The sequence below is a fragment of the Pyxicephalus adspersus genome, chromosome 5 (genome assembly GCF_032062135.1).
Source record: "Pyxicephalus adspersus chromosome 5, UCB_Pads_2.0, whole genome shotgun sequence".
Classification (NCBI taxonomy): domain Eukaryota; kingdom Metazoa; phylum Chordata; class Amphibia; order Anura; family Pyxicephalidae; genus Pyxicephalus; species Pyxicephalus adspersus.
Window position 1 is genome coordinate 106,180,867 of NC_092862.1, and position 20,762 is coordinate 106,201,628.

General features: G+C 35.4%; 2 protein-coding genes across 4 annotated transcripts in view; one reads left to right on the forward strand and one right to left on the reverse strand.

Moving 5' to 3' along the window:
• GADL1 (glutamate decarboxylase like 1) overlaps positions 1–12,760 on the forward strand; it is a 150,903-nt gene extending 138,143 nt beyond the window's left edge. For both annotated transcript variants that reach the window (XM_072412378.1, XM_072412379.1), the window contains one exon: positions 9,529–12,760. In XM_072412378.1, coding sequence (XP_072268479.1) covers positions 9,529–9,702 — 174 coding nt within the window. In that variant the 3' untranslated portion in view covers positions 9,703–12,760. The remainder of the gene's footprint in view (positions 1–9,528) is intronic.
• Positions 12,761–15,579: 2,819 nt separating this feature from the next.
• Positions 15,580–20,762, reverse strand: part of TGFBR2 (transforming growth factor beta receptor 2) — a 58,071-nt gene continuing 52,888 nt past the window's right edge. For both annotated transcript variants that reach the window (XM_072412380.1, XM_072412381.1), the window contains exon 13: positions 15,580–20,646. In XM_072412380.1, coding sequence (XP_072268481.1) covers positions 20,467–20,646 — 180 coding nt within the window. In that variant the 3' untranslated portion in view covers positions 15,580–20,466. The remainder of the gene's footprint in view (positions 20,647–20,762) is intronic.

A 20,762-nucleotide genomic window follows, 5' to 3' on the forward strand; every position in this document is an offset into this window, starting at 1 on the left:
CCAAGTTATAGAACAATGTTCATCTTGTCAGCAGATGTTAAACAAAATGCCAGAATCCATTTGGTTTTGAATGTGACAAGAGACCTCCTGCCAAAATATTGATAGTTCTCATGAAGAAAGAATAATGTTTCTTATATGTATTTAGCCTGGAAAAGTCATTTATAGCCACAATGGTTGAATTAAATGGACATTACTCATATAAAAATAGTTTAACCTCTTAATTAATGAAGACATTTTATGGTTTTGGTTTTTTAAAAGTTGAATTCCAGATACATTTTTTGACATTTCCAGTTTACTTGTCTGTCTGATTTTGTAGATGATTGCATATGTTTTCTCTTATTTTTATTACATTTGCTTCACAATTTTTGCATGTTGCATTGCACTGTTTGCTTGCCAGTCTGGAGTTCCACAAATCTGTTAAAGCAACTCTAAACCTCCACCATATATATGACCTTTTTCAGCCTAACTCTTTGAAAACTTTGAAAGGGAATTAGGGTTTACAAAGAAAATGTTAGGTACAGCTGCACAACAAGCTGAAATTTTGTTCTGGTTTGATCCAACACAATTGCTTCTTTGTTTATATTGTCTTCTGCAGTGTGTGTTTTGCTCCTTAATCCAGGTATTGTATACTTACTGTTATTCTTAACTAAAATTTTTGCTTTGGGTAATTTTGGCTTTTGATCCACTGTTATTGTGCTGGGGGGGGGGGGGGGTTAAGATAGGTGAGCGTCATCCCTTATATTTGAAAAAAGTAACAAGAGGTTTCACAAGGGCACACAGAGAAGGGTATTCTGTTACCAAAAGTAAAAAGTAACAGTAGCAGTGTTTAGAAACAGTGGGAGCATCAGTAGTTTGTTAAAGTTGTTATGTTTAGTAAAAAAAAAAACACTATCATATTTTGAGTGTATAATAACAAAAGAAAACAACAGTTCACATAAACAGTGTGAAAAAAATTAAATCTTTATAAATAAAACAGCTTTCACAAGGCAATGATTGAAATAGACATGCAGACAATTTCTACACCCATTGTCCACAATGACAAATGACAAATGACAGTATTTGTTTCTAATTAGTATGAGAAAGAAAACCCTGCAACTCCTTTGAATCTGCAACTAATTTTATAGCAAAACAGAACAAATGTCTTTTAGTCACAGATTAACACATGCTGTGTAAACTATTGAATCCAAGTATTGATTGCCTGCAGATTCTCTGAGCACTAGATGTTGGATCACTACGAAACCCTTATAATATAAAGGGATTACACGTTTTTATAAAAATCCCTAAGCAAAACTATCTACTAAGGTCTATGTACTGCCTATGTGTTTAGCTATAATGTAGGAAAAATAATAACTTTAGCTTCATAGAGTATAGTTTGTATAAAAATGATACTTTCTGCGTATGTTGTGTATCTAGTCAAATTGGATAACTACCCAAAAATAGGAAAAGTTTCTTTTATACAGTAAGAAAAATCTATTCATATTCACAGATATGTATGTAATAAACATAAAGAGCAGATTCAATGTCTGGCCCCTTGAATAACACTAGATATGTGTCTTTATGGGTGAGAATTATTTATATCTGACCTCTATATATACAGGCAGCATTGCACAAAAGGCAATAAATGGGATCCATCGAGACCTTACTTTACATTCAAGCTTACAGGAAATAATAGAAGTCTGGACAGATAACCATTGTATTCAGCTTGCAATTTCAGAATCTGCTGTAATCACAGCCTTGTCATGGACCCATGTTCATGTTACAGCCTGATAATAACTCTTTATAATAGTAAATTCTTATTCCTCAGATATTTGGCATCTGACATCATCCACTTGCCAATACATGCATTAGTCTTCTAAATCTCAATCTAGTAAACGAGTTTCAGAGTGCATACATTTGTTTGTTCACATCATCATTTAGGTTTTATTCTAAAGGAACTTAAAAATTAATTGAATTAAAACTTCTGTTTTATAAATGAAAAAAAATTAAATTTAAAGGAAAACATTTAAATTAATAATCCTGGTTGCCAAATGTCAAGGAAACCTCTACATGGAATATACAAGGTATAAGGCAGCTTATCCCTATATGTTTGTCAGTTTAAAGACTTACTGGTCTTTAGCCTTAAATAGCTAGGGAATGGCATGGTACTATCGGTCTGTTAAGAAAATTTTATTCTTTATTTAAATTCTATTCCATTCTTTATTTTCTAAGTTATGTTTAGAATTAGAATACTAAATGTTTTTATCCGAGTTGTGTTTATTTTATCCAAAGATTGTATGCTACACCCATTTCTTTGACATAAAAAAGAAAAAAATTGTGGGTTACTATAAGAATATGCCATGAGGCAACACACATTCACCTCAGTCTCACGGATACTGGCAAAATATGAGGTTTTTGGACTATATGGATGTGTCTTTAAAGCACCACAGAAGAGAAACCTGACATTTATTACATTATCATTTTAATAAGATGTACAAATGTTCTCTTAAAGTGGATCTATCACCAAATTGTTAACGTAGGTAGAAAAGCAAAAATTGTGTTTTCCCCAAAATACTTCTTTTTAAAAATGAAAGGTAGAGGCCCCTCTCCTTCGGTCCTTACCGCCATGGTGGTAAAGACTGAATGGAAACCCCAGAGTTTCCTGGGATTTGTACATCACGTATCCCAGGAGCCCTTGGGCTTTTCCCACAATGAAAAAAAGTGCCAATCTCATACATGCACAGTGAGATTGTACTTTTTTTTTTATTACATTTGAAGGAGAATACATCACCTGATCTCGGACCTGCACAGTGCGAGATTAGGTGATGAAAGCAGAGGTCGGAAGGCGAAGGAAAGAGATAGCAATGCCCAGTTTGAAAGAACCCAGGACAGTGCGGAGCCAAATGGAATCCAGTTGTAAAGGGATAAAGGGCTCTGCAGAAGTGAAGGTAAGTTTCATTTTTTATTTTAATGATAGTTCCGCTTCAAAGCTGAACACTAGCCAAATATCTAAATACAAATTGGAAACAGATATAAAGAAACCAATTTATCTGCCAGACAGATCACAACCAGGTCCACAAATTTTACTATAGCAGTTGCACAGATTATTTAAAACTACAACTCTGACCCTCCGGACAGAAAATGGAGCAGCATTACACTGATGAGGTCATCAATCTTTGCAGTGCTAGGTCCCAGGATTGATTCCCAGCCAGAAGGTTATCTGCATGGAGTTTGCAGGTTCTCCCTGTGTCTGCGTGTGTCTAACATGCAGTTAGGTTAATTGGCTTCTCCCTAAAAAAATTAACCTTAGACTACATTAATGACATATGACCATGGTAGGGAAATTAGATTGTGAGCCCCTTTGAGGGACAGTTAGTGACACGACTATGGACTTTGTACAACGCTGCGTAATATGATGGCGCTATATAAATACTGTATAATAATAATGAAGATCAATCTACCCTTTCCCACTGTTAACATATACCTGTACCTTGCTGGTACATGTATGCTACAGTAGAGTCTGATTAGCACCATGATTTTATTTGCTTTTTTATAGCACATAGAACACAACATTAGCAACAAGTTCATAGACCCCTGTAACTAATTTAAATATCGTCTGTAGGCCCATTACCAAGGTCAGTAGCAATCATCGTTCCAATTGACATGTGGTTTTTAATATACATTTCTGTTATTATCCTTCTCTGCCCTACAAGTACTTTTTGCTGAATGTGACAGTTTAAAAATGACAAGCCATCAAGATCATAGAAAGTCAGCCGAAATCTAACAACCTCAGCCCTGGGAGTATATTCACTATATGTGCTGTAATAGTACATCTATTCCTTGTAAGGAAAACAGAAAGTCTATAACATTTTACATTCCACTATAATGTTAAATATTAACAAGCCTTTAAACTGACAGTGTTAAAATATATATTTTCTGACAATTTCGTTTGATTAACCTACAGAAAAGGAAAAGAGATGTAAAATGGTGGTAGGAATGTAATTATCGGTTCTATAATCTACTTACGTTACTTTCATAATTTAAAATGGGTTGCTAACTAAAAGAGTATTTTTAAAGCAGCCTTTTTCAACCCATCTAACATAGAAGGTGCTGTCAAAATAATTTTTATGTCCCAAGAATTCACTGGTAATAATTACTATTCCTACAGCTGAGGACACATTAGCAGGGGGATGAGTTGGAAGAATGTGTCATACATTGTGGCCCATCTGGGAAATATCCCTGTAGATAGCTAATAGGATCCAGTGTTCTCCCTAGCTTCTTTTAGTGGGGAGCACCACCTGGCACTTTTCAGTAACCACCTGAGGTCACAATACAGGGACCATTTTGGGGGGAATACTGAGATCATAGGATCAAGTGGCAATTTACGGAAAAAGTAATAAATTACAGATTGCTCAAGGATTACACAGAACCCTGCTGGAGAACGGCTGTTTTAAAAAAACATGTAATCCCTGACAACAAACTCATATGATTTGCTCTCAGTTTATTATACCATTTTCAGCAGTTTATTATACCATTAAAATAGCTGTTAATCCTTTCAGAAGCCTTGTAAAGTGATACATTCTGTCAAGTAGAACCATTCCCAGCTCTCCTTGAGAAGTGTTCTGTGGTTCTATTCTAGAACGGCATTGCTGCTTCTCCATTAATACAGAACCTTAAGGGAGATTTTTCACCTTAAGAAGTATGGTACTGGAAGGATCACAAAATAAAAATGAAGAAGAAAAAAATTCCAAAAACAAAAACTAATGCAACCACTACATAATAAATTAAATTATTTTTAGTAATTTGGTTTAGTAATGATACTACAGTTATTACAACCACCACTACTACAAATACTACCATCACTACTTATAGGTACATAAATTGAAAAAAAGTTCATGCGGTCTATAGAACTTGCTGAAATTATTATTTGAGGGATTCTGGTATACATTTTCACAGACCTTACTACCAAAAATATCTGAAATAATGCTGATATCAATTATTATAGACATTTTGTGCTCTGCATTTTTATTTTATAACCTAAGTCAACAACAATTCTTCTCTTGCAATATTTTAAGACTTTTGCATATTCATCATAATTCAATTGTTTTACTGTCAGATGTGAAGTTATAAGAAGTAACATCTACCATCAGCCGGCTTTCTGCTTTGTGACCCTATTGCACATTCTGCAATGACAGAACAGTTTACGTAGCAAACCAATCCTAATCAAATATTAGATTTGCCAGTTCACTCAAACTTAAGTTCAGAATAAACTGATCAGATCATACTTAAATTCTTATGATCACAAAACAGTTAATTCTCCTCTAGGCATAGGGACCTCTCTTAAAATATAGGAACAATGGACCTGATTTAATAAAGCTCTCTTAAGGCTGGAGAAGATACACTTTCATCAGTGAAGCTGGGTGATCCCGCAAACAGATGGAATTAATTTCCTAATTTGCTATTTGTTAGCAAATGTTTTCAATCCTGGACCAGATTCATTCTAGGTTTTCTGGATCACCCAGCTTTACTGATGAAAGTGTATCTTCTCCAGCCTTGGAGAACTTTACTAAGCCAGGGCTATTTAAGGAAAAAAGCTTTAAAATTGAAAAATAGTTCATTCCAATAAAACAAAAGTTAAACTGTAATTTTAGCCAGTAATTTAAAAAAAAAGTAAGTCATCAGATTGAGCTTACCAGAAGTGAGTTAGGCAGCATGATATTTTAAATGAACTTACACCTAGGATTGATAACAGATGGTAAGTGCTGGGCACCTAGGATTGATAACAGGCGGTAAGTGCTGGGCACCTAGGATTGATAACAGTAACAGGCGGTAAGTGCTGGGCACCTAAGATTGATAACAGGTGGTAAGTGCTGGGCTTTTTCAGAGCTAGCAGTTATTTAAGCAGCAGTGGTTCCTGGCATGAGGAATAGACAAATGTAACCTTACTGCCGGTGTGAATTCAGCCTAACCTCAGATGTGTTTAAGTGAAATTTAGTTAAAGTGAACTTTTGTGCAAACATTTTTTTTCCACTTGATCCTTTTACAAAATTTGCTCAGCAGGCCCATGCTGGCTCAGCTTCCACCTTCTCTCTGATGCTCACTTGTACGTCCAATGCTGCCTTGCACTGCACATGCATGAAATTGAACACTTTTTTTTACTGAAGATGCATGGAAACAAGGACCAGTGCAGAGCCTCTTGGGATATGTGACACAAATATAGGCTGTGGATTTCCCCTTTGGTCTTTATCGAAATTGAAGTAAAGACTGAAACCTTCATATCTCGTAAACCATTGGTTGTATTGACTTGAAATTATCAAGGTACACGTGGAGGCATAGGAAACTTAAACTGTAGGTGCAAGTGGGGGACACTTGTGGTTAAACCCTTCTAAAATGTAGTTAGTATGGCATTATGAGAACATAAATCTCTACCTAGCAAAGTTTGCTGCCTGCTCTGTTACACATATCTGTCTGCATCTTACCTCAAACCCCAATTTCTCCAGAATTAGGAAGTGAAAAAATTACAGGTCATTGTGACATACAGTTTAGGAGATATGGAGGTTTGTACACACAGAGCTGTGAGGATGCAGAAAGACATGCAGACTTTATACACAGCTCTAGCAGTGGATACATTTCACCGGCAGATCTTTTTCTTTTTTTTTAATAGAAATCCCACCTGTGCTATGAGATGGGGGCGGGGCTGCCTGTGTCTCTTTCACATGAAGGCTGAGCTGTGTTCTCACCTCTCATCTCAGTAGAAATCCTCTGAACGGATGACAGCAGAGCACAGAGCAGCCTCACTGAGATCCGTGCAGAGGATGAGAGCTGCCAGGAGAGGTGGGCGGGGGAGGCACAGCAGCCGGGCGGAGCAACTGGCTAAAACCCTCTGGGGAGAACTGTGCATGTATATGAAGGGGAGAATGCCCTAAATGGGTGGATTGCACTTGTCATACCTTTGCACTGTTGTCTACAGACCTGTAGCTATGCCACTGCCTAGAGCAGTGTTTCTTAGCCAGGGCTGCGTTGAACCTCAGGGTTCATCCAGAAGTTGCCAGGGGTTCCTTAAGGAATTAAGGAATGAGCCATATGTGCCCTGCGGGTCAGATACCACTGACACCAATGATCTTTTTGGCTATATGTAAGGGTGACATTCTTCCTACTGGTCAGCAATGTAAGAGACATGTAAGGTGACCACTAAGCTAATGTATTGTGAACTGTGGATAAAGGTATTTTAGCAGGATTCCTTAAAACCTACAAGTTATTTCAAGAATTCCCCCTTAATTAGAAGAGCAAGAAAGGGTAGTCTAGGGTGACAATACTCAATTACTGTATCAAATGGACCTGATTTATTAAAGCTCTCCAAAGCAGGAGGGGATACACTTTCATCAGTGAAGCTGGGTGATCCAGCAAACCAGGAATTCATTTCTTCAGTTATTTGCTAGCATTTTTTTTCAATCCTGGACCATATCCATTCCAGGTTTGCCGGATTACCCAGCTTCACTGATAAAAGTCTATAATCTCCAGCCTTGGAGAGCCCCAAGAAGGAACAACATAGTCACCATTGGATAAGAATACAAAACATGTCCCTGTCTACTTTTTCATAAAAGACAGTGAGGTATTCTGTAGTCCACAAAAAGGGCTAGAAAAATGCCAACACAGTCAGCAGGAGATTTCCAACAAAATAAATAGTTTTTTTTTTTTTACTTTTATCAAACAGGCACAACAAAATATTTTCAATTACATATTTCAAAAATCAAACGGGAGCTATTAAAAAAGTAAATTGTTATGGTTTAAATAAACGTTATTTACATGTTTAACAAAACAGAAATACCATTAGAAAAACAGATCCCTTGATTACTATTAGCCTATGGCAAACATTCTCTTATGCGGGCCCATAAACTCGTTTCAGAATCAATTAATCAGTTTATTTAGTTTAAGTATTAAACATGCATTCCTTAATGACACAAGACATTGCCTGCCAACTTCTCATGTGATAAATGACTAGTACACTGAACATACAGCTCTGTAAAATGCATTATTATATATCTCAGAAGACAAAATCTTGTTAAATATTCAGGTCTTTGCTTCTAAACAATTTTTCAACATAATAAGTCATCCTGTAAATTCTATTGTTGGGTATCCATCCATCAAAACATTTCTGAATCACTCCTTAAATAATGTAAAACTCAGTCTGTCATATAAAAACAAAGATCTAAAGCCACAAATACTGATCTCTTGTTTTTTTTTTAAATCATATAACTTACTGTTTTTTATGTTCTTTTTTTCTAAAAAGTAATTTTATGGCTTTTACACGCAAATCTGGCAATAAATGTTAGTGTCTTTGCAGCATAGCAAATTACTGTTTTGATTGTAGTAACATTGCTTGGAATGTTCTCCCTTTGTTATCTTTGTGGTTGTGGTAAGAGTGAATTTGTTGAAAGATTGTGTAATAAACAAAAACATATTATTTTTGATAAAATGTACAACACAGTGTAGATCCAGGAGTTTATCCAGCAACAATCAGAGGTTTAGAATTCCAAAAGAATTTGCACAGAATGAAACAATAACTTAAATGTGGCTGACTTAGGCCAAATAGTTTTTGGAGTGCCTTAGGACTCAAGTTAGAACTCAAAGTGAGATTTCACCTTCCCTTATATTCTTCCAAACCTCATAAGTGATTGAAAGGCTTTTCATCAAGGTAATTAATCTACATCATGATCCAAGAGTAACAGGCCCAAGCGTGTGAGAATTTTCATCCCAAATACATACCTGTAATTTCACATTCATTACAATTGTTTTCTTAAAGCTCTTTAATAAGTCCTAAATTTATTAATTACTTGGATTGCTATACTGTTTGAATTGCTGAAACAAAATCAAACTATTGCTGGCTTCGCTGAAATACACTTTGCACATTTTTCTCTCCAAAACTGTATATAGCTAAACTGTGAGCAAAATTAACAATAGCTTTAGGTAAGCTCCATCATGTTAGATCTACCTTAGAGCACCACTTTACCTGCAACAATATAGGGCATTCCAGTGCTTCTTCACTTTCCACATATATATATATATATATATATATATATATAAATACCCGTAGAATCTATCATTGTGAGATACTTTATAATTGCTGCAGCATAAGCATAGAAGGTAAAACTAAGAGTGACTTTAAGATATACAAACAGGTTGTTGATTTGTTTGGTTGTCTTCTGTCTAAACTGATCTCTATTATCCATGTGGTTGAAATGATCTTTAAAACCCTAAATCCAGATGCATAGTGCCTGATTTATTAAAGCTGTCCTAAGCTGGAGAGGATACACTTTCATGAGTGAAGCTGGGGGATCCAGCAAACCTGGAATGGTCATTTTATTTTTGCTAGCAAATGTTTTGAATCCTGGACCGGATCCATTCCAGGTTTGCTGGATCACCCAGCTTCACTGATGAAATTATATCCTCTCCAGCCTTGGAAAGCTTTAATAAATCAGGCTCATAATACAAACAGGTGAAATGTGTGTTACTGGTAAAGGCCTAACATGAATAATATTATCTTTTCTGCAGGTTGCCCCTGTCATTAAAGAAAGGATGATGAGAAAAGGAAGCATGATGATAGGATATCAACCGCACCGTGATAAAGTCAACTTCTTCCGCCAGATTATCATCAGCCCCCAAGTGAGCCGTGAAGACATGGACTTTGTGTTGGATGAGATTGAACTGCTTGGCAAAGACTTGTAGCTGTGGCAAAGCAGCACATTGTGCTGCTCCGATCTGGCTTGACAAAAGAGAGACTGCAGCATTTTACACAGAACAAACACTGTAGTATAGATGTAGACTAGACTGCTATCTGGATATACATAATCTCATATTTCTCACTTTCGCTAGGTATGATCTATACAAGAACAAGTAATGGTAATTGTGCACTACAGTATACATCCTGCTCTACAGTCTACTTTTAATTACATGTATAGTCATTTTTCTGTATACCCTATAGTATGTTTATGCCAAATGACAAATACTCATAGTAGCATGGAATTTTCCTATATCCCTATACTGCAAATGTATTGTAATCGTCTTACGAATGCTGCTGTTCTTAGGATTATTCAGGTATTTTTTCTGTGCTGTTTTCTAAAGCGTGCAAATAGTATCAAAGACCTCTACCCAAGGTTAGTTAGGCCATAACACACGGCTTGCAGCAATCATGCATTTATATCAGTTTCACCTCTTCTCATTTTGTCTGGGCTCAATATCAGAGCAATTCCATTCAGCCTTGACTGACAAGATTCTCTGATAAAATCTCCTTATTGGCAGAGTGGCTGAATGGTAAGTACTTGATGCACAGATTTGATCATGATGCAGTTAGATCGGCACTCTTTTTTCTCCCTTTAGAGCAAGCTACATCACTCGATCTCACAGATACGAGATCAGGTGACGTACCCAGAAGAAGGCCGAAGATGACTGCGCCTAGCGCCTCCTCTGAACCAGAACGAAGGAGAATTCCAGGACAGTGCAAGACTGGATCCAGTAAAGCTGATCAAGCCTGACCAAGGGATCTGCACAATTAAAGTTGTGATTTTTTTATTTTTCTGTTTAGTTCTGCTATAATTCAAGTCACAATAAAAACAACTAAAATAAAATCAGCTCCCACCGATGGAAGATGCATTGCTTTTTTTTTGCAAGGGATGGGCTTGTACTTTGTCAGTAGGCTTGTTTAATAACCTATACTTTCAAATAAACAGAGAACACATCAATTGTGGAAGGAAGCAAAAATAATGTATTAGCTTTATTGTCTCTGGAGACTAAAAGTAATTGTGCAATAGTATTACAGAACAAATAGTTAAACAAACAAGAGTTAAAGAGTTAAAATTAATTACCTTGTATTTACATAAAGAACAAAGTACCAATACATGAAATAAATTGGCAATACATTTTCGTAGTTTTTTTAGCTCAGAAACCGTGAGGGAAATGATCCCCTTTCAATGTATGAGAATAAAATCAAAAAACATTGTGCCTATCTTTTGTATATATTACAACCAACAGATAATAGGGAATTTACAAAAACTCTTAGCTCAAATAATTCTACCTATACTGTCCTGTGCAAAATAGTTTGCGGCATATTCAGTTATACATTACTATGTTATACAGGATTACAGAATAATTCATACATACTGTAATTGAAAAAAAAAAGATTTTAAATAACCAGCAATCAAAATCATGCTAAGCCAATTTTTATCAGTAAGGCCATAGTGGTACCCACACACATTAGATGCCTGCTCCTAATATCTGTGACTTGAACAGCCCATGGGTCTGAGGACTAAATTATATATATATATATACATATATATATATATATATGTATACATGTTGTCAAACTTTTTATGAATGTGCAATAAAACAGTGTTTTCTCAACCAACTTCTGCTGACAAGAATATGCATAATGAAAAGTTTAGAAATGTGATAAGATGGTCATACATTTGAGGCAATCATTGCCCAGTGTAATGGACTTTGTCAAGCACTGTGTAATATTTTGTCACTACATAAATACATTTAAAAAATAAATACCGGTAATGAATAATTAAATATCAAACAATCTCCAATCTGGGACAGAAGCAGTGACCCACTTTTGCAGGCAGTTTGCAAATCTTTGTCTGGACCTAGTGATGAGTATTCATGTTATCAACAAAGATATTCTTTTCTCTCCTCCAGCACCATGGTGGTTCCCAGGCTTAGGTGTATTATGGGCTTTGTTCCCCAATGGGTGTATTATAAACTAGGTGCAATGTCAGCTGCTATCACTTATGGAGGATAGTTATATAGTCTTGTCTCTATGACTAAGGTCCACCAAGGGTTAAACACATTAGGAATTTGCTGATTTGTGAACTGTTACCTGTGTGTTCAGAGTGTGGTTCAACATTTCCTTTATGTTACTGTAAATATGGTTTAAAATGTCTTTATTTCAGTGACAGCATCCCAATGCACATAAGGTCTAACACTCTTGTAACTGTTATGGTTTACTTGTTTAAATTTGTCTTGTTTGTAAGTAAATTGTGGGCAAACCATTATTATCAGTGTTTGTTAGTGATGGTTAAGTTTTATTGTTGTCTGTGTCCCCACTGTTGGAAAAGTTTGCCAGACTTTATGTGCTGGAAACTCAACAAAACGTGATAAAAAAGATTTGTATTAAATGTTCTCCAACAATCCAGTGTTAGCCAACAAAATGCAAAACAAAGGCGGTAAAACCCTGAAGGTAAATAAAAAAGAAAATTTTGCATCCAATATATCTGTGAACAAAGAAACAGATCACTCCCAGCACGCATCACAGTACTCTGCACCTTCCTCATGATTTTAAGCCTGTAGAGACACAGACAGCAACAAAACCTAACTGATATTCCTATCCTTGCTCATGCTATCCAAAATTAGACAATAAAGGTTAGCTGGTATCTCTTGGTGTTTGCCAACTTGCCAAAACATAAAACCCAGGTTTGCTAACCTTACTAGAGAAAAAATTCCAATTATTACTTGAAATCTGTTTTCTAAGAACTGAGGGATGATGTATCCTAAAACACATTTACAAACTGAGATAGGTATGATTAAAAGAAACTATTGTTATTTTTTAAATGGTCTTTGTCATCTTTGTCTTAGGTTTTTGTTGCAATTATTAGGTTTTTATAATGTTTTTGCTGAATTGTAAAGAAATGTACTGTTACGTGCAGTGTGTTATAGCCTATATAATAGTTAACAAATGATTAGGCACTGGGGAAAATGACAATAAAATTTGTTTGCTTTCATGCACAAAGTTTTTTTTTGCCTTCTAAGTTTATGTGAAACTACATTTTTTACAGATTACAACTTCCGTTTTTTTTTTTTTTTTTATTGTTACTAGTTACTCAATTGGTGAGATTTTCTTTAAAAATGTGTGTGGACATTTGAACAGTAATTTATCTCTCTTTAGAAGACCAGGAGTTTGGGAAGGTTTAGAATCTCAGGCTTTTTTCATGTATCTCCAAACTGTCTATCGGTTCCTAGGTTGGTTCCCACTATCTTAAAATTAACACATTTTATACTTATGTGTAAACCACAGCAGGATATTTAGCCACACATTTGTAGTATAGGTAAACATTTTTCATTTAATTGTATACTAGAATTCAAATTTTAATGAAACAGCAGTATTTATAATCCCAGAATGCGTGATGTAATGATAATGTAAGGCCTAGGTCAATACCAGTTTTCCCCAGACACCGGTCCCACAGGTAAGCCCAGCTGATGCTATAACAGGCACAGCAGACTGGAAGCAGAGAGGCTATAAAGCCCCAGCAGCCAATGACAGTATGGGATTACACAGGAACCACTCTGCCAATCAGCTGCACACAGCTCCAATTCAGCTGTCCAGCCTCAGTGCAGGGGATGCCAGGGGGGGAAAACCTAGCTACAGGGAAATACAACCAGAGTCTATGATGTAAAAATGAAATCAGTAGAATAAATAATTCATGATGGATTTTTTTAACCAGCATTTTATTTTTTTCAATACATTAGTCATCTCTTTAGTTAAAAAAAAATGTCTCTACAATGCTAGGTTATAAAAGGGTAGTGCAAATGACAGGAATCTGTTTTTTGTTTAAGTTTTCACTTAAGCATGCTTATCCATTATCACTATTTCATATAAATAGCTTATTGATTTACAAGGACAAACGGCAAAACTATTCCATTTTGTCTTAATATTATTAGTCATTGATACTCATTTATATATAGTTCTTTAAAGATGAAGCCAAAATGCTCATAGTAAAATCAAAGATTCATTATGACTTGTTTGCAGTGAACAAAACTTCTGAGATCAATAATGCTCTGTGTATGATTTGGTTGAAATGAACTGTAAAATACTCAGTGCAATCTGATGCACATTGCACGCCTGATGCTATGTCATTAGATGTCTTCAGTACAACTTTGTAAAGTTCAGTGGAGCATTTTATATTGGTTCAGCAACAGAGAAGATTTGTAAGCTACATTTAAAGTGTTACAAAACAGGAGAGCAGATACAAATATGCAATCTACCACTTCCAACTTGTTTTTAAGCATCATGATGATTTGGGGGTCTGTTAAAATTTCTATGTATATGCATAAATTTCATGTTTATAAATGTAAAGATCTGTTTATATAAAAGCTTAATTTTATGCAATTTGAAACAGTATTCACAAAGCAGAGATGGTGGGCTTCACTCTCTTTTTGATATTACTGACAAAGCCCATTAAAAAAGCAGAAGGGAAGGCGGGGGGGGGGGGGGAGAGAGAAGAGTTTGAGCTGGAAAAAATACAAATCTTACAAGTAATAACAGTTTACTTTTATCAATTAACAATGCAAAGTGAATGAACAAAAGAGAAATCTAAATTAAAATTTCATGTGACCATCCTTTGCCCTTAAAAACGCATTTGTTTTAGGTATACCTGCACACAATTTTTGAAATAACTCTGCAATGCAGTTTTATTATTTTTGCACTGAAGATAGTTCTTGATGACCTTGGCTGTACATTTAGGGTCATTGTCCTGCTGCAGAATAAATTTGGGACCAGTAAGATGTTTCCCTGATGGTATTGCATGATGAATAAGTATCTGCTTTTCCTGCTAACTCCTTTTGCAGAAATGTAGCCCCAAACTTGCAAGGAACCCCCACCATGCATCACTGTTGCCTGCAGACATTCATTTTTGTACTGCTCTCCAGCCCTTTGGCAAACAAACCGCCTTCTGCTGTGACCAGATATTTTAAATTTTGATTATTCAATCCAGAACTTCTGCTGCCATTTTTCTACACCCCAGTCGTTATGTTTTTGTATATAGTTAAGACGTTTAGTGTTGTTTCTAAGCTATGGCTTTTTGTCCACAATTCTTCCATGAAGACCTCCTTTGATCAGATTTGTCTAGACAGTAGATGGGTGTACCTGTGTCCCATGGGTTTGTGCCAGTACTTAGCTAATGGTTAGTAATAATAGTTATATAGGACAGAAATACCAAGCATGCTAGTCTCATCCTACTGCAGCTACTCCTTGCAACGTACAGACCAATGCTAGATCTGATTTATGATCGAAGGTATAGCAGATGCAAGCTCTTAGGCCAGGACTCTGAGAGAATGCCAGGACAGAGTCACTACTGCTTGTGATTTATGCAAAAACTGATATGAATGTGGCTGGCGCTTTATTTTAAACCTGTAATTCATTTTACATTTGTAAATTAACAGCAGACACTATAAGGTACCTGCTATAATGCTGCCTCCTCTCTACTCTATATTCTGTTTGCTACTGGGTACTTACTTTGCATCTGGTTCTGGGCATATACTGTATGTTTTAGGGTATGCAGGGTGAAGTGCCTTTTATTCAACTAAACAAAAATAAAAAACAGTTTGAGGAGGACAACAACAAATAAAAATGGTGTGGAAGATTAGTTGGTTCTCAGGAATACGTCATGTGCAAGGTTGGATAAGACATTGAAGATGATACATTCGTTTATTTATAAAAAAAAATGCATTGGACAAATATCTGTCCACCCACGATTCACTCTACCCATCTCTTCCATGCCTTTACTGCATGTCCCTCCCTCCCAAGAAAAAGAAAACACAATGTGGACAATGTGTTATAGTATCATTTAATTAATATACATGTGTAAGGCACTTTAAACAACGACAAGTGCAGAGGGATCTTATATATTTATTTACAGTCTATATATATATATATTTCACATTCCTATGTTTTATATTATATATACATTTTAAACACAAATTCCAATATCCCTTGCATTTATCAAAAATGTTCAAAAATAAATTTAAAGTGATATATACTTCTTTTTTATTTCTTTGGCACAGAGTGATAGCAAAAAAATACAGAAAAGTTATCAATATTAACAGAAATGATCTAAAATGCAGTTACAATTGTGCTTTGTTCTAAAGACCTGATTATACCCCAGTGATAGGAAATGTAAAATACACCTATGGGCAAAGGTCTACAGCCATATGTGTGCATTATACAAGATTAGGCAATTTTAAACCTAATCTGAGGGGAACAATCCATTTATAGTGGGAGATTACCTCCCAAGGTCAATCAATTTGTAGGGGCATATTGGAAGTGAAATATAAAGGAGTGATAAAAGAAATCATACAATGATAATATAGGTATGTGATCATCTCTCCTGTAGTTTGCAGCATGATCTCTTTGTCAGTACAAGGTTTTATCTCTATCCTATACCCTTTTCAAGAAGAAAACCAAACCATATTCATTTTTCTTTTTTGTAACAAAATGAATGTGTGTGGCAGAGGAAGACATTTCACCACAAATCCGCAATGAATCTATAATTCTGATCCTCAGTTTAGCCTGAGGGTATGGACACAGGATGCCTTTCCCTGCGGATTTGCCCTAGCTTTTTACTAAAACCTTGCAGAAACAAAACCACGGGGAAAGACAAATGTACTCATATTCTTAATATGAACAGAAAAATCAAGATGAGGCAGCCATCTGTAAAATGACATAAACCTTTTAACATATTAAGATCTTAGGAATATTTTATTCTATTAAATACACTTTGGCATTTGTATAAAACTGCAGAGCTTACGGTTTTTCCATAATTACTCCAAAAGTGTGTATTAAACCCATGAATTCAAAATGTAATATATTGCAGCTTACCATTCCCTAGACGTGGCAGATGCATTTGTTTCCTTTTTCACCACTGTATCCATGGAGGTAGAAATGATTGTCTCATAGGCTGAGCTTTAAATACATCTGCCTTTGTTGATCACCATTAAATAATGGATTGATGGGACTAGTAGTTTACAAAAGAAAGATAAGGCACTTTGGGCTTTTTATGAAGCTCACATTAATTGACAAGGATACTGGGCTTCTGGCAAAGATTAAGAAAGTTCTTCTATACTGGGAAAAAATGTTATTCACCAAGAAAAAAAAAATACAGCCTCCACATTCCAGGACTGGTGAGCTGCAATATAATACATGTTTTCTTTTGTCTTTACATACACTTTAAAACTTATAGAGTTTAGCTTTAGAACTGTAAAAATGACCCAAGTAAAAAAATATTTTAGGAACTAGCTTAAAAACTGTAGGAAACTGAAGCTTTAAAATATACAAAGTATAACAACTGTGTTACACTGGTCCCCCAAGGGCAATCTGTTGTGGTGCAATGCTGACTTACACAACTTAAAACAAAAAGACCAATCAATGTTTTACTGACTTTATCCATTTAATCATGCAGCAAAAATCCATGTTTTTTACATTTAATTGCGTGTAATTAAGTATTCTTTTTTCCCCTCAATCTCTAGGGGCATTATTCTTTGCATACCGGTAATTATAATTCACTGTGCTAAATGAGCCACCTAAACCTAAATAAATAACCCACAATCATAACTAAAATAAAACACGTCATGCCAAACTGAATAGGTTTCAATGACTATTAGGTAATTCTGGCAGTGACACTGAGGTCTGCTCTTGGCAATTAATGTGAAGAATCAGACTCAAACAAATTATAGTTATGTACTTATGGACACTTCTGTCCCTCACCTGAACTTTACATAGGTCCATTAACCGGGATGCAATTAGACTTGATGGTCATTTTATGTAACAAAAGCCTATGTAAAAAATTCAGTTCTTGTAAAATATACTTTCTACATCCAAATGAGATAGAGTTGCTCTATTTTTTGGTTTATATAGAACTTACATAACTGCTGGGAAGGGCCCAGGATTCATGTCCTATACCCTTAACCAACACAAACCTTGTGTTCCTGTAGTGTGGTGTCTGTTCAGTCCCAGCTGTGAAAGGATTGTATGACATTTCCTTGCATATGACTGGCTATTTTTTGTAAAGTTAATTTTGACCACATTAAATAAGCTAAACAAAATTACACTGAAAGGTGATAAATCACTTTTTTAAATATATTATTTTCAGCCTATATTCCATTAGTAAAGCGATCCCACCCAATCACATGAAGAAGAGACTAGACATAGGATAGGAGTACAGATGTAACAACCAGGAGATGGTCACTGGACACATCACATATAATGACTGTTGTAAGCACAAGGGTTAAGGAGAAAACAATCAACATCTTCTTATCAAAGCAATATATATTTCATGAGACTATAATGCTTGTTATTATATAACGGTATTTAGTTAGTTATTCTGTGAAATTATATACATATTTTTTATTAGGATCAGTTATCTGAATTATATTAATTTTCATGTTATATAAATGCAAACCTCACTTCTAATGTAATAAAGGTCACCATTATATTAGTTTTTAAAATATTGTAATCTTTACAATAAATGTACTTAAAAATATAAGATGAAAAAAAAACAAAGATAACTTTGGAAAACATGATTGCATAATAAAGGTCCACCTAAAACGGATATCCTCAGTTTTGCATAGATATTTGGAAATGGAAATATAGATAGACTTCTTTAGTTTCTCAGAGACTTTTGTGGCAAGATAAGAATACATGGCCACCACAATTGTTAGTTCATTTTATCTGCCATGAGCATTCCTTTAAGCTTTGTTCATGCTCTCCATGAGGTTGCAGTGCATTTACTGCTTCCTCATGCCAGGGAACGCTGCCTCTGGTATAAAGATACATTTAACTTTTACCCACGGCAGCTTCATAGAGAATGAATGGAGTGGAAGTGGGCAGTACTAGTACTGCTTACTGCTTCCAAATGTGCAGACACTGGTTCTTTGAGAACCAGTGTTTTGGTGCAAGTGACTGAGTCAATCACTTCATCCAAAAGTAGGTCTGCACCTGCCCTTACTCTCTGTGAATGGATTCTTCAAAACACAGAACTAAGACATAGCCGTGAAGCACTTTTGGATTTTTGGATATTTTGGATAGGTGGTGGACAACAAAACTGCAGCAAATTTATCTCAACAGTTTAATCTTTAAAGGATGCATAAAGTTTCTAGGTAAAGCAGCCCATCAATGCCCACTCAAAGCTAAAATGTCAGTCTTGGTTGGAGCCACCCTTAAGATATTTTTAGGAAATACTATTTTCATTTTATATTAGCTAACATTACAGTCCTTTATCGTTCAGTAAGTCAGTCAGTGGAACTCCCATAAACTCCATGTTACTAGAACAAATGGCTTCAAAGAAAGATACGTTTATCATAGCAACACCTAAGGCAAGCCAATCAAAACAGTCTATAGTGAAAATAAGTAAGAGTCCTATAGGTTTGCTATGGGCAATGAACAATACCCTCTTTCACCCTCTCCCCAAAATATAGCTTTGCAGGCCTTCATGACACCTGAATTTATTCACTGAAAGGTATAAAAAGTATTTAAAATGCATGATGGGATTTTCAGTCATCTGTTTTTTCTACAAGATCACATTTATAAACCAGGAAATATTTAAAAGTATTTAAATTGTCTCCATCTCACATTTAATCTTGCAAATGAGTACATTTGTATGTAAATCAGTGTACACTTGGCATGTTTTGCCTTATGCACCTAACTCCATTCCACATGTAAACCTTACAAGATGTAAGTTGCTTAAAATAGGCAAATCAGCAGAGCGCCATTTACAATTTTTTTCTGAATAAAAACATAAACAGCCCTTTAAGTCAGTACATTCAACTCCTAACTCATATGCATTTTCTTCTTACACCAGGCCACTCGGCTATTCCAAGAAATAACTTCCCAAAATAAATGTTGACGGGTTTGTAATAAATTTTGGAAGGTCAGTTTTTTTTAATCTTGTAAAAAATAGACCTATGAAATGTGATCTTAAAATTTAAATAAATTACCAGAAGTAATGGGTAGAATTCCAAATGCTTCTAGATTGTAATCCAACTCCTGCACGTTATTTGTATAAAAAAGAACTTGTACATTGTTCATATATAAATCCCCCATACTTTAAAAAGTGAGTTTGATTCTGATAAAAAATAATGAGATATAAAAATATGTAACAAGAGCTTATTTTAGACCTCTGAATAATTGTGTTCTTTTCATTAATGTTGTACTTTCCTATGTACTGTACATTTTCCTGGTAATATACTTTTGGTTTATCAGAGACAAGACTAACATACATTAAAGCCAATGTGTAGTTTTATACACAATTTTATAAAGTGCAGGTAAAGTATGGCTATTTTAGAAATAACACAAAAATGTCCTGAGGAAATCACCCTATGGCAGCACCGTAGGGCACAAGAGAAGACTTTTGGGTAAAGCAGTTGAGGTGGTTATCTTAAACCATATGAAGTAACTCACAGTGTGCTTTAAACATACTAATGTTAGAATTTGGTGTACGTTCTCAGTTGGGATTTAGGCACTACATTCCGTACTTGCTTTAGGCCCACATATAAAGCAGTTCTTGTGGGAAGCGTATGTGACATTGCTCCGGCAGCAATTGGGACTTGCCCTGTCATGTCTCTGGAGTTGAAGGTTCAGTGCATACTTTGTACAAGTGATTTCCTCTTCTGCATTTATTGCAGTCCTGAAGTTGTATTTAAGACATAGAATTTTCAGTGCATGTTTCATTTGTTTGTGTTTTCTGTACAGTCTTCTGGTATTTTCTCTTCCGAGCAGCTTCTCTCAGAGATTCTGTCAAGATGTTCTAACTCAATAAATCTCTCGGCTACACACTGGGCAGTGAGCCTGGCCTCTGGGTCATGGTCCCAACATTCTGATATGGTTTCACATACAAGCTGGATACCCTGGAGAATGATACAGATTATATATTTAAGTATAGAAGTAAATATAAATATATCTTAAAGTTTAAAGCTGATCTCAACATAGCTAAATACACAGATAAAACATAGATGAGAGATGG